At 35.2% G+C, this 17,416-nt stretch overlaps 1 protein-coding gene across 1 annotated transcript in view; it reads right to left on the bottom strand.

The window, feature by feature from the left end:
- Window positions 1-17,416, bottom strand: part of Cd2ap (CD2 associated protein) — a 66,393-nt gene that overhangs the window by 9,262 nt on the left and 39,715 nt on the right. The window contains exons 10-15 of the mRNA XM_021650413.2: window positions 16,994-17,030; window positions 15,619-15,681; window positions 11,355-11,520; window positions 10,863-11,005; window positions 3,240-3,352; window positions 2,461-2,562 (exon numbers count right to left, since the gene is read on the bottom strand). Coding sequence (XP_021506088.1) covers window positions 2,461-2,562; window positions 3,240-3,352; window positions 10,863-11,005; window positions 11,355-11,520; window positions 15,619-15,681; window positions 16,994-17,030 — 624 coding nt within the window. The remainder of the gene's footprint in view (window positions 1-2,460; window positions 2,563-3,239; window positions 3,353-10,862; window positions 11,006-11,354; window positions 11,521-15,618; window positions 15,682-16,993; window positions 17,031-17,416) is intronic.

Raw genomic sequence — 17,416 nt, 5'->3', positions numbered from 1 at the left:
CTTCTAATCTTCCTGTCTCCTACCATGCAAGTATTTAGATTACAGTTTATGTAGTACTGAGGATTAAACCTAGGACTTTGTGTAAACTAGGGAATCACCCTACTAACTGAGCAACATTCCCAGGTCACAATACTTTTACAGCAAGTATTATTACCAGCAATTATTCCAGTACATATTAAGCATTCCCAATCTGAAAAATCCCCTACCTTAAAAATTCTACACCAGACTTTGTAATGAGTTTCAAACTGCAGGCATGCTTAAATGTGGGTAAAGAATTATAAGAAACAATTGCCTTCTTTTTTTATATATATTTACTCTACACATATATTTTATTGTTGTAGAGTCTTCCCCCCCAATTTTTCTATTTGTTTGTTTAGTTATTTTATGTATATGAGTGCTCTATCTGCATGTACACCTGCACGCCAGAAAACATCAGATTTCATTACAGAGGGTTGTGAGCTGCCATGTGGTTGCTGGAATTGAACTCAGGACCTCTGGAAGAGCAGACAGTGCTCTTAACTGCTGAGCCATCTCCCCAGCCCCAACAATTGCCTTTTATGTTTAGTCTTGAGTACCAGCCCTAAAATATATTATTTACATATATGCAAATTCTGAAATTCTGACTTCAAGCCTCTTAGAAAACGGATGGTGAACTTATGCTTCAAGAAAATAAGCTACTACACTGAGTGTGGGACTGCTTCAGCCTGAAATCTGAGTTCCAACCAGAACTTCCTATCAGCACATTATTCAACCCCCATTTAGAGAGGCTTTTGAGCAGCAGACGGTACGTAACTGACGTGCAGAATAAGAGACTTTGCAGTACTCAACCCTAAATGGGATGTCTATGTCATACCCCTTCCCTCACAGTACAGTGATCTAAGCAGAAAAGGGGGCAGAAAGATGTTAAGAGCCAGCAGTGCTGGGTGCGTTCAACGAAAGAGTGTTTTCCAGACACATCAGGGCATATGCACATATGAATTCAGAGACACAGCATGCACGGGACCTACACAAGTTAAAGACATACAACATCCAGTTCAGGCAAGGGGACGTGAACACACAGTCCCATCACTGGCAAAGAAGTTACATGCAAATAACAGCTGCTAGGAGAAGGAAAACGCAGTTTCCTTCAATGGAGTGAGGCCAGGTACCTAACAGGGCAGGCCCCACACTCAGATGTAGTTGGCCAGCACAAACTGGACTCCTTGTTTTCTTAGGGGTTGGTTTTTGTCAAGAGAGAGAAAATGTGAAGTTGAGTGGGAAGGGTGTGTGTGTGTGTGTGTCTGTGTGTGTGTGTGTGTGTGTGTGTGTCTGTGTGTGTGTGTGTGTGTGTGTGTGTGTAGAGTTGGGGGAGGAGAAAGAATGTGATCAAAATATGAAATTCTCAAAGAATAAAAACATTTAAAAAAGGATAAATGATAAAACTCAGAAATTCCAAAAGCAGTTTTGTATTCATTGCTGTGGGAAAAAAAAAATCAATACAACAAATCTGTAATCACTTTAAATTTTTAAAGGAAAGAAAATGCCCACTGGCTTATCTAATGGATAGTTTGTCTAGTGAGACACCTAAAAAATAAAACTGTATTGACACTGAGATGCTATTTTAATCTTTATTGTTACAAATATCTAAAGCCTCACTTATAAGGAATTATTAAGAATTTAGTTATGTCCATAAACTACCTGAGGATTTCAGCCATTTTAGAAGTTATAGAGAATCAGATTAAATATATTTGATAAATTCAAGAAGTGGCCAAATATTCTGGTATGAAAACAAGGAATAAAATGAAAACTTTAATTTGTAACAAAACTGTCTTCAATAAAATTATAACTTTAGAAAAGAAGCATCACCATGTGGTAGATGGGAACACCTGTTCGGCCACTAATCCCAGCACACACTGAATGGCTACGAGAGTGCCAAGAGCCAAACCAAACAATGAGTGAACAAACCATGGTTCCCAATCTGCTAGCCCCCAGAAATAATTAGGCTAAGGTTCTTTTATGAGCATTGAGCATGGTCACAGATGCCTTGGGGGTGGAGGCAAGAGGATGAACGCGAGCTGTTTGAGAAAGCCTGGTCAACATATGAAGGTACAGAGAAGTCAGGGCCACGCAGACAGACCCGCTCTCTAAACAAATAGGCACCATACCCCAAAATCTTTTATGTGAACTAATTCCCAGGTGTATGTTTAGTAAGAAAATAAAACAATGCACAGACCTGTGCCTTGGGACTATGAATCATATAGCACATTCTTTAAAATAAGCTCAGTGTTTTTTCTCTTATTAAAAGAGCTGAAGAGGACAGCATGACTTAAGCTTAACAATGTACTTTTCAGAAAGAATTTATTTCTTGGCAGAAAAGAGAAAAAAAATAATTTTTCTAAAAGGACATCTTAAATTTTCATGACTATGATGGCCATAATGCATCTTAAAAACTGAACAAATCTTAGGCCATGATGGAGTTACCTTTGAGGAGTAGCTTGTATCTTTTTTTAATTCTGACGGTTTCAGGTTGCCACTATCTTCTTCTTTTGGTAGCTTCAAGGTTTTTTCTGGGCTTTGAGTTGGCTAAATAGCATTAAAAAAAAAAGAAAAAGAAAGAAAGAAATCAAGACACATTTCATAAAAAAGAAACCTTAGTAAGAATTTGTGCAACACTCCCACCACTTAAATGCTGCTGTCCCTACTACTCACAGCTGTGGACAAGATGTCACAGAACTTTAGGCTGAACAGCACTTTTACATATCTGAAGGGCAAAAGTAGCTTTCCTCATAGAAATAAAAAATGTTTTCACTGAGCTGTTTTAAAGCAGCAGGGTGCTTAGATAGATAGATAGATAGATAGATAGACAGACAGACAGACAAAAGTACATACACATTCCAACAACAAATAGAAAACATGGAAAGAAGTTACTCAGCTATAAGAATAAATACTACAAAAGTAGGAATTACCAGGAGCTAGGGAAGGTACCTCTTTTCCTGCTGTGCTCATTGAACAAAGTTACTGTTCCCCTTTGGCCCTGTGCTCTGTGACTGTGGTCTCAGGACAACTCTATTTTCTGATTCTGGGACCTTTCATGCAAGACTCTACTGAACTGAATATATCTTTTTTTCTTGCATTTCCTTAAAAAAAGAATCATAAGGTACTTTCTGGATTTTAAAAATTAGGTGTGACTATAAATCTGCTCATTCTCTTCTTAGTATTTTCTTAATCTTCTACTTTTTTCTAAAGCAAAAGAAACTCACAGAATGTCCACCGTTGAAGCGGCCAGGCAACCTTCTTCCAGGCATCTTGGGTCTATTTGCAGTGAGATGTAACAAGTTCTCTGAGGAAGCTATGTCATCAAAATTTACAGTATCTAGAGAATAAAAATAAGTATTACTAAAAGAGTTGTTCTTTCTAAAAGGTAAAAAATCCTATTTCTGACTTCTTACAGCATGAATTACATACAAGCAACAACTATGTTGAAGAGTTCACAGATTGACCAGTGCTTTATATATGCATTTGGAAAACAATACCCATGTTCATATATACTAAAAAAGAAAAAACAAAAAACAATCTTTCTACCAGATACACTAAGACCTTTTAACCACGTAAGACCTGTTCCAATAGAGTAAGGGTCAACAAGAAGTTCTTATAAGAAGAATTCTGTACCGTGAACTGCAGTACAATAAAAAGCTGCCATCTGAGATTTTCACATTTAAAAAAAATCTACTTAAACTCCCAAATAATTACAACTTACAGAAAATTTTACATGTACGACCATTTAAACTTCATACTGCGTACTAATGTCAAATTTGAAGGACTAAACTGTATCTGATACCATGTTGTTTTCTAAATATTATTAATATAAAGTGAAGTTATGATTTAGCTACATGAACATGTATGTTATAGTCAGAACTCAAACAAAACTTAGGCATTAAATAAAAATCATGAGCTAGTTATAAATCTAATGCAAATCAGATATCAAGTATAAATGCTACACAGATGACTAACTTGTTTCTCTGCCATCAATCAAAAGCTAGGTGACACCGTACCAAATTAATTCATGTTTAAGGACATAAAAGATATATACTGTAACTCATACCTCTTAAATAATGGTATGTACTGCCTGGAGTTTGCTAGAGTAACCAAAAGATCTTAAACAAGCTGTTATTACTCTGAAGCTAAGATGTCTACTCACAGTACAAGAAGCTTTTGTAAATTCCTGATACTGCCATGATCAGTGTAACTTCCTGATGCTCAGATAACAAATAGAAATATTAACCACAGCCAAAATATCCTAATATTAGGAGACTCTTCTTTCTCATTACCATTCGTCTGATAGTTTTAAGACTTATCAGACACTTACATGTCCAAATTCAGTGATCTGTTGTCTCTTTCTATAGACCTAAACAATTTCATCATTAACCTCAAAGTTTAATTCATCAAACTTTATAGTCAATGTAATCTACAGAGTTTTCATTTAAGAGATAGAGTATGCAAGGTTAAAAGGAGCATCACTTTGGAAATATGCACTGTATAACTGGAGGCTTTTATAGATTACTTTCTGTGTTCTACCTTGAACAAATACATCAAAACAGAGGCTTATTAAAAAATCAATTTCATTTTCTGGTCTTTTGATAATTCTAATTAGAAAATATAGCAAACTGTGGTAAAAAAATAAGCAACATTAATAGAAAATGAATTGTATAATTTAAAAGGTTTGGTGTAAGTGTAATTATATGTCATTTTGTTTGTGAATTTATTAAAGAAAATAATTGGTATAAAATGTTAAATGATAAATGTTTATTGATGACCTATGAAAAGACTCTGAAAAGTAAAACCCTATCATTTTGACCAAAGAAATAATTTTCAAATGCATATTTAAGCAACTTGTAGAGGGAAAAAAAAAAAGCAACAGAACAGAAAAGTATGGAAGAAATTAAAGAAAATGAAAGAGAAAGGATAAATTTTTTTTAATGTAGATTTACAAAAATACAGCATACTCGTGTAAAATGTCTTCATATGTCCAATTTAGGGTGACAACACCAAGACAATTCTACATTCTAAAACTCTCTCAGGTTCTCCATTTACAACATCAGATTAAACAGAAAGAGTGCACATTTGGATTTATGATACCTCTGAAGCCTTTATGAATGATCTAAGATTAATTAATAAAAGATTCACACTGTGAAATTCACATAAGAAGCATCAACTCCACAGTCACACCTGTCACTATGACAGCCACTTGCACTTCTGTATGTTCTGAGGAAGACAAGGACAGATTTTTTTGTTTTTAGGGTTTTGTTTTGTCCTTTAAGCCAAACAAAATAACCAATTATGGGAGAAAATCTGATTTGTATGATTGTCAATTTTTTGGAGATGTATTATTAAAAGACTATTTTAAATTATAATCAAGAAAGATTTTAAAACTGAACTTGATTTTATTTTAAAATGGAAAACCGTAAGTGTTAGAATAAATAGACAAACACACACGTACACTTTTAGCATTTACAAAGACAAAGATCGATGTGCACCACCTATTATACTGAATACAGTACTTTGATTTCTTTTATAAATTGTTATCTTACCAAAATGGAGAAGGGGAGGATAATTTCCTGACACGTAAGAAGGGAGGAAACATGGCAAACAGGCTAGGAAACAAAATCTGGAAAGAAAAGTCAAGGATAGGAATGTCTAGAAAAAAGACTAAACCAAAAAAATTATTTTACAGCAGGAAAAAAAGAACAGTTGTAGAATGAATAGAAGCATTTCAATGTCTAGCAACCACAGGCCGTCTGAACTTACATAAAACATATACTAGATTTTAGATTTATTCCTTTGCCTTTCAAAAGGAAAAATTTAAATTTCAATATACATTAAGGTTTTTAAGCCACATTATACAACTCACTGAACAATACCAAGACTGTTTCTAAAAGGGTGACTTATTACTTTAAAGGGGTGGCTTATTACTTTAAAGGGCAGGGGTACAAATCAATGTTCTAACATCTTATAAGACAGTTGTGACTAAAATTACAGCATCTTTTAGTCAAGTTCTAATGTTTGGTGCAGTATAATGATATAGGTGATTTTAATTTTGACACTGTAAAATAAAAATATGCCAAATAATAAACAGTATTTTAAAATAATTCACTAATTTGATTCAGTGCAATCTGTGACAACTCTATTTATCCACATACACATATGTACATATACATAAACCATGTACATATGTGTGTTTGTGTATAAAAAAGACACTGAGGCCTAAATGCTCACTCTCCATGATCTAGGTAAAAGAATGATGACTAGAAATAGGAGCACTGTTTTGCTCTTGGTTTGGATACAAATAGCACTGTACATGTTTACTACTTAATAGTAGCCTTATTTGAAAAGTTACATTGTATTAAAAAAATTCAAAGAAAAGTAAATAAACTATAATGTTAAGAGAAAGTGTAATTTATTCAGCAATATCATGGATCCTTGGAATCTCAAATGTGTATGTTTATGTATGTATGTATGTATGTACGTATGTATGTATGTATGTGTGTGTGTATAAACTTACTTTTAATCTTAAATGCTTACATCAAAAGATGCTTCATCTGAACTTGTCAATGTAACTGCAATGCCACTAGGAAATTTTCTATCTACTGTTCTAAGAAAACTAATGTTGAAAAATACTGTTGGTTCTTAAAATTATTTTAGAAATATCTGAATCATATCAATTTACGATTAATTAATGGTAATGGTATTTTCATTAAAACTAAGTTGTGATGAAGCATTTGAAAAAGAGAAAAAAATTAAAGCATATTTCTTAACAGTTATGCAATTGTAGCACTGCTATTTATGAACACACTCGTGTGGGAACTGAAATTGCTACCATTAAAAGAAAAAAGAAAAGTCAAATAAATATTCTAGGAATGACTTGAATTTTTTTAAAAGCATCTATACTTCCATATATACATCATTGTTCATTGGTAGCTCTTAAATAAAAAAAATTGTTGAGAATGAGGTAAGAAAATCAGGTCCTTTACAGATCAAAGCAGAAAAAATAAAAATGGATTAAAAAATGTGGAGGGCTAAAGAAATAAAACATGCACAGTAACTTCCACATCCCATGTTTCAGGAGGACAGGGAATAAACAGGGTCACTTGGTCACAAGTTAAGCAAGAAGAATCATCTGAGGAGTAAACCTGCTTATGATCAGTCAAACAAAACAAAACCCACAGTTTTAACAGCGAAGTCAGTGGGGTTTCTACACCAGTTCATGTCACATTATTTAAAAGATGCTGGAAGTCTCAAGACGAGGTTTTCGTGTATGTTTTCCATTTTCTTTTTTTTTTTAAGATACATATTTTATTTCTGACTATATGAGCGTGTCTCTGTGTGGGATATGCGCACAGGAACACCAGTGCCTAGGAAGGCCAGAAGAGGGTGTCCTACCCATAGGACCTGGAGTTACCAGCAGTTGTGAGCTGTTCAATGTGGGTGCTGGGAACTATATTCAGGTCCTTTACAAAAACAATGCTCTCTCTTAACCACTGAGCCATCTCTTCAGCCCCTACTGTACATTTTCTGAGACTTAGAAACTATGCTTCAGCCTAATGCCACATTTGAGGTTGTACTCAACCCAAAACTCACAGAGAAAGCAGAACACTTCTATAGTATAAGGACAGATTCAATAGCCCAAAATTGAAAATGCTCAAAAATCAAGTCTTTGAGAAGCAACATGACTTTATCAGTGGAAATTTCACGTGTGGCCTCAGGGTACAAAAGTAGCAGCCACAGTCAAAACAAATGTTCATTAAAAATATTACCAAATTACCTTAAAGAAATCTACATAGAAGTTATACACACAGAGAGGATAAAAAACTAATTTTGTTTGAAATGATGTTTATAAAAGAAGCTATTTGCTGTCAGCACTGAAACCGGTTATCCTAGCAAAGAACCTATGTCCACATACTACTAAGGATGTAACAACTGCTCAGTAAAGTATCTGTACTTAATTCCCCAAATTTATAACTACTGAAGACAGAGCATAAGTGTGCTACACCACCAAAGTTAGCCAAATTAAGTGAAAAGAATCAAGAGCAGTTACTTTGAAGTTCCCTGCTAATCTCCTGCCTTGTAACAGTTTTAGCATCTCTAAACCACTGTTTACTTATTAAGGAAAAAATCTTAAGCCAAAAACTAACTTTTCAAAGTCTGTTCCACAGGCCTGTCTATTATATGAAGAGTAAACAAGCACTCTGGATATGACACACATGTAGTTTTTAATTTTCCAACCAGGAGTTTAAAATTGTTAAATAAACTGTTTCTACTACAAATGTGTTTTGTTTTGTTTTGTTTTAAAGGCTGTTGGGAGATGCAGAAAAAAAGTGACAGCCTGAGAGCTTGGAGAGATGGCTCTGCAGTTAGAAGCTTATACTGAGCACAGGTCCGGTGGCAAATGCCTTTAATCCCAGCACTCTGTAGGCACAGCAGGTGGATCTCTGTAAGGCTGAGGCCAGCCTGATCCACATAGCGAGTGCCATACAACAACCAGGGCTACTAAGAGACCTTGTAGTAATCAACAAAATAGAGAAGACACTGCTCCTGGAGAAACCACAGTTTAGTTTCCAGCACCCTCATGGGATGGCTCACAGTCACCTACAACATCAGCTCCATGGGAATCCTGTGCCTCTGGCCTCCACAGGAACCTGAACTCACATATATATGCACACACACATACACACACACGTACATGTAATTGAAAATAATAAAAATAAACCTTTTTAAAAAGCAAAAGCTTATTTCATTTAAAGTGTTTTAAAACTCCTACTACCTTAAAATCAAATAGAACAGATATTCAAGAGTAATACAAAGTGTCATTAAAAACAACCTTCAATTCTCAAAGGAACACAACCAAATTTAAGACTTTTGTGATAAAGATCACAAAATTGGGGAAATCTGAAAGATAACCAGTTATTTTTATTTAAAGTATTAAATTTGCATAAATAACCAGGTTTTTCTTCAACTATTACTTTTGAAAACATTTCTGGTTATATTTTGAGTAAACATAAAAACATTAGCTATGAGAATTCTATCATTTTACTACTAAAGTCTATAAAAATGGATAATTTAAATCATTTTTTTCATTATTATTTAATAGTAATTAAGGCCAATTTTTAACAATAAGATGCAAAAAGTATAGTTTACTCAACTTTTCTAAACTATAGTTAGCAACACAATTCTCAAATATTTACAGTAAATATAGCACCATCTAGAGAAGGGAGGTTACAAATATGACAGAGACTTATTAACTATTTAAATCAAATGATTAAAAGAACTCAGGATAAAGCCTTTGCAATGATGAACTAAAAAGATACAAGAAAAACAGGGTGGCTGGAGAGATGGCTCAGAGGTTAAGATGCACTGGCTGCTCTTTTAGAGGTCTTGAGTTCAATTCCCAGCAACCACATGGTGGCTCATAGCTATCTATAATGAGATCTGGTGCCCTCTTCTGTTTTGTATGCATACATGCAGGCAGAGTACTGTATAAATAAATAAATTTAAAAAAAAAGGAAAACAGGGTATTTTAAATTTTAAAATTTAATAGCATTATTTTATAAAATTATGGAAAAAAGTCTAAGTATAATTACTGTTGAAGTTTAAGTGTAAATATAAAATGTTAGTGCTGAAGCCAGTCTCTTATGACAGTGAGAGTCTCTGAAGAACATAAGAACACTCATCTCTGCAAGGACCTTAGCGCTCTCCACTCATGACTGTGCATGCTGATGAGTCTGCGTACCTAACTCTGTTTACATACAAAAGGGGTGGAGTAGCACCTATTTCCTAGGACTACAATAAAATTTTTTTAAAAATAAAAAGTCCTTTGAGAAATGTAAGAAATTAAAAAGAAATGTGAAATACTGTATAAAATAAATATCCCTGCTGTTAAAAGGTAGAACTTTACCAAGATGTCTGTGCTTCCAGCTTTCCACTATCTATATAAAGAACCAGGAAGAAGTATGGACAATACAGATGATAAAAAAACAACCTAAATCTTAAAACACTATTTAGTAAAACTGAAGCCTGTTTGTAAATGATGATAAAAATATTTTCTTGGGGCTGGAGAGATGGCTCAGAGGTTAAGAGCACTGGCTGTGCTTCCAGAGGTTCTAACGTCAATTCCCAGCAACCACGTGGTGGCTCAAACCATCTATAATGCGATCTGGTGCCTTCTTCTGGCCTGCAGATGTACATGCAGACAGAATATTGTATACATAATAAATAAATAAATCTTTAAAAAATATTTTCTTGTAGATAACAAAAGTTTTTCCAGATGAAGAGAAAGATTTTTAAGTTTTACAAACCACAATTACTGCTAGCTCTGAAAGCCTAGGTCATCTTACTATCACATCTTTTAAAAAGCATGCATGCAGGTACAGATGTCTGCCAGAAGAGGGCTTCAGGATCACCTGAAATGAGTTTCAGACAGTTGTGAGCTGCCACATCGGTTCAAGGAAAGGAACCTAGGACCTCCGTAAGAGCAGCCAGTACTCTTAACAACCCAGCCATCTCTCTAGCTCCTATTTTCAGAATTTTAAAACCAAAATGTACTCAACTCTGACTAATTTAAAAGATATGATCAATACATTATAAAGACATAGTGAGAAACTAAACATCTCTGTCAGTCTTGCTCATTTCTCATCAGTGAGGACTCTCTGCTCAGCCAGGACTATATTCACCCAGCTAGCATCCTTTCTTTTCTACTCTGGCTACTAAATTCTAAGCCCACTTCAACTAGTTGCCATTATTTCCTTCTGCAAGTTGCATACACAAATCTATAGTTTTTATAATCCATCTGACTGCTTTTTGAATACACCATCTTATTCACTCTGGCTTACCTGTTTCTTTTGAATTCCTGGCTACAAAGGCATCAAAATCCACTGATTTTGGCCTAACTGGCAATTGTTCCGGATCTAGCTTTGGTTTTGATACTGGCTCAGTTTCAATCTTTGAAGAAATTATAGAAACTTCTCCATTAATTCTGAAAAGAGAAAAACAAACATGCAAAAATCACTTGAAGGTTAAATAGAACTTTTAAATAGTGATTTAATGGCATTGAAGATTTTGTATAAACTAATACTAATTTCCCCTGTTCTGTAAAACTATGCACAGACATAAGCTGCTAATCCTAAGACTGAACACAACAAAGTCAGAAAAGTAAAAACAGTATAAATGCATTCATTTATTCTGAATATGAGTAACATTTAAGAGAACAGTCTACAAAGAAATAAATATATGGGAAATGTACATTTAAACTTACAAAGGCAACAGAGTCCTTTAGGTCAAAGGTAAGTATTCAACATCTAAATTGAAATTAGGGTAAGGCTTACTTGGCTGCTGGAGGTGGAGGAGGAACTGGCTTTTCTGGTCGCTTTGGGTACACTGTTCCAGGAGACCTCAATAAGTTATTGGCTTTGGTAGGTGGAGTGGGCTTTTTGGGTGGGACTTGAGGAGCAGCTGGTTTAGAAGGTTTCTGTTCCAGCAGTGATTTTTCATCTGATGATTAAAAAAATACTTAGGTTATTAATAATCAAAACTATTTAGTTTTTTCTTACACTCTATTGACAGGCCGGAAAAATGTAAGGCAGAGACCAACATTAACCTTCAAGTTCTGTATGTGTCTAAGTATACATTGTTTGAAGGTTGCACATTAATGTGTCTAAGAACCTTTAAAAAATTACCCAGTGGAACCAGAACTCACTAAAAACTTCGTTAGAAATAGTACACACTTTTGCTATGTTTCCAGTATTCTTTGCTTGCTATTAGGGGAAGTAATACTATTTTATGAAATAATTCATTGAACAGACATTTTTGAATGGTACAAAAATGCTTTAAGAACAGAATTATGAGTAATTGTATGCTACATTCATTAAAAACGACTTCGCCAACAAAAAAGGCACCCAACACTTATGGCCCCACATTTAGCAAAGTCTCTTCCTTATTTTTCAGATACTAAGCACAAACACTAACAGAACATCTGTGCACAGTTCAGATCCATAATATATAACAGATACAATTGAGAAATAATAAATGCAGGCCCAACGGTAATGATTATTTATCTTCAAAAAGAATGCGTGTTAAGTCTAGAAATAAATCTTACAAAACTTCCTCTTAGTCATAAACTAGTGAATATTAAATTTGTACCAACATCATAAGACACAGCACAACTTTTTTAGAACTACAAATTTCACCTTAAAATAATAAAATAAAATATGGGGGCTGGAGAGAAGGGTCCCAGTTAAGAGCACTCACTGGCTGCTCTAGCAGAAGACCCAGTTTCAGTTCCCAGAAAAGTGACTGAGAGCCAGGGACCTAAGGCCCTCTTCTGGCAACCTTGGTATTAGGCATGCATCCCGTGCACCTACATACATGACAGCAAATACGTACAAAATAAAAACAAGTACGTATACTGCCTGTATTTGACCGTGCATACAATTACTCCCTCGGAACTTGTAAAAAAAAAAAAAAAAAAAAAAAGAGGCAATCTGATTATCCTTTAAGACAAAAGTCTGTTTGTTTGTTTGTTTGTTTGTTTTAAAGACAAGATCTATGTGATTCTAGAATACACAATAAAGACTAAGCTGGACTTGAGCTCATAGGGATCCTCCTGCCTCTGTCACCCAAGTACTGAGACTGAAGGTGTGGGTCACCAAGTCTGGCTAAAAATCTATTTTTATATAGCTTCAAAATATGACAATGCATCACATACCTATACCAAGAGCAGAAAAAAACAAAACTTCCTATTTCTGGCCATAATCAAGTAGAGCTCTTTATAAAGTTGTAGCAGCTAGCTAAATTTGAATTTCTAGAACGTACTGAAAAATGTTTTATAGAAAACAGCAGAAAGGGTCTTTGCTTAGCTTACCCTCCCTCTCGCCCACTCCCAATCTTCGGTATCCTATTTCTAATCATGTGTTCCTGATGTAACCTTCTGCCCTGGAACACAGGAGCCTTGTCTTGCATGTCTCCCCTAAAACTGGGCTTTCCCACTGTTCCTCTGACCGCCACAGATCTCTCGAATGGCAGGACTTGCTCTCCCCCTCCTGTCTTCCTGGAAGCTGCTGAAACGCCTCGCAGTAACCCCAAAGCCACTCCCTGAGTGCTCTTTCCATGAAGAACCTATACTCTGGCACTCCGTACAACTGACTCAGCAACTGGCAAGCCTACATCTGTTTTCAACTCTGTAAACGCATCAGGTTCTGACCAGCACCTTTACTGCTGCCTGTAAAGTGCCTTTGGAACAGACTACAGAAGTTAGACAATTCTAAAAAAATCATAACTGTAAAGACAAACATAAAATTCCTACAACATAAAACAGGAAAGACAGAAAAAGAACTGAGTATGATGATGACTTGAACTGTGGTGAAAGGAGAGAACCAACTTCCACAAGCTGTCCTCCAATCACATACATACCCCAATCACATACATTTGCACTGACACACAAATCACATACACAAACATAATAATTTCTTTAAAAAAAAAATCTAAAAGTTCAGAAAAACGAAAATAAACAAATAAAATTTTTGTCCTAAAGAAAAATAAGAAACCACACAAAGGAAAAAAGGGGGTTGTAAAACACACATGTAATAAAGGGCAGCTACTCAAAATAAAGAACTCAAACTCAGAAAAAAAATTAACTACTTAATTTTTAAAAAGGGAGAGAGACAAAAAATCTAATATACACGAAAGATACATAGTTGACAAGCACATGAAAAGATGTTCAATATCAGATGTCATTAGGAAAGTGAAAATCACGAGACTCTGACACACAGCTACCGGAAGACAAATCCAAAGCAGAGAAAACACTACATGCTGCCAAGGACATAAAACAAACTTTCACTGCTAGAAGGAATACAATATGGTATAGTACTTTGGGAATAGTTTGGCAGTTGCTCAGAGGAGTAAGCAGACCCTTACTAAATGATCCAGCGTTCACTAGTACTTATTTCATCCTTGGTATTTATTTAAATGAACTAAAATGTATGTTCACACAAAATTCTGCATACACGTTAATAGCAGCTTAACTTATAACTGCAAAACTTAAACCCAATCAAAATAAGAAACGATAGCAAAGGCAGATAATGAGCTACCAAGTCATGAAAAAAAAACCGTAAGTAGATTTTTATATACAAAATAAAAGAGAAAGAAGGCAATAAAAATGGCTATATGTTATAAACAATGGGCGATGAAAAATATATAGAAACAGGTGAGGAAAAAGTGACTGCCAAAGGTTAGGGCAGAGAGAAATGTGAGACAGAACAAAGGACATTCTGGACAATGAAACTATTCTGATGACAGATTAGGTAGATCCATGTCACTACACATTTCTCCAGCCATCAGAAGGTACAACATGACCATATGAGCTCTTAAAGATATGGTATGTCAATTATAACCACCAGCTATAGCCAACACACTACTCTGATGCAGAATGCTTATAGTAGACGAGATTGTGCCTATAGGGGGAAGAGAGGATATAGGAAAACTTATACTTTTGGTTTAACTGTCCTCTCTTTCTTCACATTATTTCTGAGTGTGTGTGTGTAGGATAGGGGTGCATGCCACGGCACATGTGTGGGGTCACAGGACAGCCTTGATGCAGGGTGTGGGAATCAAATTCAGACATCATCAGGCTGTGAAGCAATGTACTTTTACCTACTGAGTCAATCTTGCTAGCCCTTGGCTCAACTTTCTGAAAGAAGGAAAAGGAGAGAAGGAAGGATGGAAGGGAGGGAGGGAAGGAGAGACTGTAGGTCGGAGGGAGGGAGAGATAAACTGACAGAGGGAAGAAGAAAGGAAGGGAGAAAGGAAAGAAGTAAGGAAAAAAGAAAATTAGGTGAAAGAAATCAGTTAAGAAAACACAGTAATCAAGAGACAACCAGCGATAAACACTTGCATTGAAAATAAAAGCATCCTGAGGCAAAATTCCAAGTTCATGTCCAATCTATTAGAGGCAAGCATCACAGATCTTTTTATACAGAAGAAGTTATGACTTCCTTAAATTTAACAGCAATTAAAATGTTTTGACAAAATACATGGTATCTAGGAAAAACTTTCCAAGTTCATACACAATGGGGTTAAAGAATACCTAGCAATCTCCACAGTTAAATTATCAAGAATTTTTAAAATTTATTTTCACCAAATCACCATTAAAAAAAAAAAAACAAGTTGATTATCTAGTATCTAGGTTTTTGTTTTGTTTTGGTGTTTTTAGTTTTTCGAGACAGGGTTCCTCTTTGTAGCCTTGGCTGTTCTAGACCAACTCTGTAGACAAGGCTGGCCTTGAACTCAAAGAGATCTGCCTGCCTTCTGCCTACCGGAGTGCTGGGATTAAAGGTGTGGTGGCTTAGTATCTAGTTTTTTATACATGATATGAAATAATACCACATCTTACTGAAGGATTCATTTAATTTTTAAAAAAATATAAATTATCAGCATGATGAAAGGTTTAATTTCATTGACACAATCCTCATTATTCAAAAACTCTTAACAGTGCAAAGTAAGTATCAAAAAGTACATAAAGAAGAATGATCTACTGTGGTTGTCATGTTTAAGAGACAATTAAAGAAAGGATTTGTTGGAAAAGGGCAGACTTACCTTTTTCTTCAGCTTTTAGAGGAAAAACTTTCTTCTCTGCAGCTAACAAGTCAGGCTTTGGAGCTGGAAGGTGGGGAAGGAAGTGAATACTTACTTTAAAAAATAATATACAGGAAAAGAACAAAAAGATAGTAATTCCTGGCGCTCAATAAAATAACAGAAATCAAATTAGTTTCATCTGTACTTGGATTAACACCATTAATGTTCCTTGATTTGGCACATTCATCTTACGAGTGCATCGATACACGTAAGATTCCATTTTATTTCAGTTGCAAAGCCATATGATAGGATGGCATGATTGTAACACACCTGAAATTCTGGCACTCAGGGGGTAGAGGCAGAAAATCATAAGTTTGAGGCTACCATGAGCTATCTAGTTGGCTAGCTCAGGGTTTACCTTCAGCTACACAGTGAGCTCCTGTCTCAAAAAACCAAAAGCAAACAAAAACCTGAAACAAAAAGAAGAAATGCACAAAACATCCAAATGTTCTTAGGTATCTAGGAATACTTTGCATGAAGAAGCATTTGTTCAAAATAAACACAGGAATAAAAAACTGAAGTGCGGAGCCAGGTATCATGACACACACCTCTAATCCCAGCACTGGGGAGGCTGAGGCAGGCAGATCTCTCTGAGTTAGGTCAATGTGGCCTACAGAGAGAGCTCCAGACTAAACTAGATCTACATAGTGATACCCTCTCTCAAAACAACAGCAAACAAAAACAAAACAAAAAAATAAATAAAACACTGAGCAGGGGAGGGGCTGGTGACTCAGCAGTTAACTGCACTGGCTGCTCCACCAGAAGACTCTGGGTTCCATTCTCACACCAGTGTGGCAGCTCTTACACCCAAGCGTAGACCTGGTGCCCTCTTCTAGTCTCCATGGGCAGTGCATACACATGGTACGGACATATATACAGGCAAAACAACCATTCACATAATTTTTAAAAGTTAAGTAAATATTTCAGCCAGCCAAGTCATTCTAAAACAGGCTTAAACCTGATTAGTTATATTTATTCAATATTCCTATTACTAAAGTACCCAAATTATCTCTAAGATCCTCATTTTATTTTGAGACAGGTTTCAAAACATACAGCCCAGGCTGACCTGAATTCACAATCCTGAAAGTGCAGGGATTACAGATATGCACCACCATGCCTGACTAGGATCTTTATTTTATATCATTTGTACTTTTGAAAATAATGATGAACAATGCCATTGAACATTTAATTTGTATAGCTCTAAAATATCTTCATATTCATTTTAATTGATTTTGCTACTAAAATTAAATATTTACGTTAAACCTTATTTTTTATAACTGAAAAATGTAAAAAAATAACAAACTAAACAATGCATTTTTTTTTTTTTTTTACAAACCTGGACCCTTTGCAGGAGGAGGTGGCTTCTTTGGTTTCTGCGAAGGAGGGAAAGGTTAGAATTGATTAACTATTTAAAGTTCCAATAAATTAATCTAAATTATATTGTTTATAATTTTTATTCTTGCCAAAAATACTAAAAACCTAACAACTCTGGAAAAGGTCATTTGAGAAAAATAATTACTTCCAAACAGATTCCTGATCAAAAGTTAGTCATATACTTAAAAAAAAAAAAAAAATCAACTAATTGGGTAAAGTCAAAAAGTCTTGGTGAACAAATTTTTTTCATCTTTATCAAATTAGTTTTAGATTTTGAAACATCAATTTGCCCTTCTTCACAGCTCAGGTAGAGAGAACTAGAGTGGGTGAGGACCCAGGGCAACGTAAGGCTTTGTACCCACACGTCCACTCATGGCATGACTGC

This window comes from Meriones unguiculatus, chromosome 16, assembly GCF_030254825.1.
Source record: "Meriones unguiculatus strain TT.TT164.6M chromosome 16, Bangor_MerUng_6.1, whole genome shotgun sequence".
Taxonomy (NCBI): domain Eukaryota; kingdom Metazoa; phylum Chordata; class Mammalia; order Rodentia; family Muridae; genus Meriones; species Meriones unguiculatus.
This window is presented reverse-complemented; position numbering and strand designations above follow the sequence as displayed.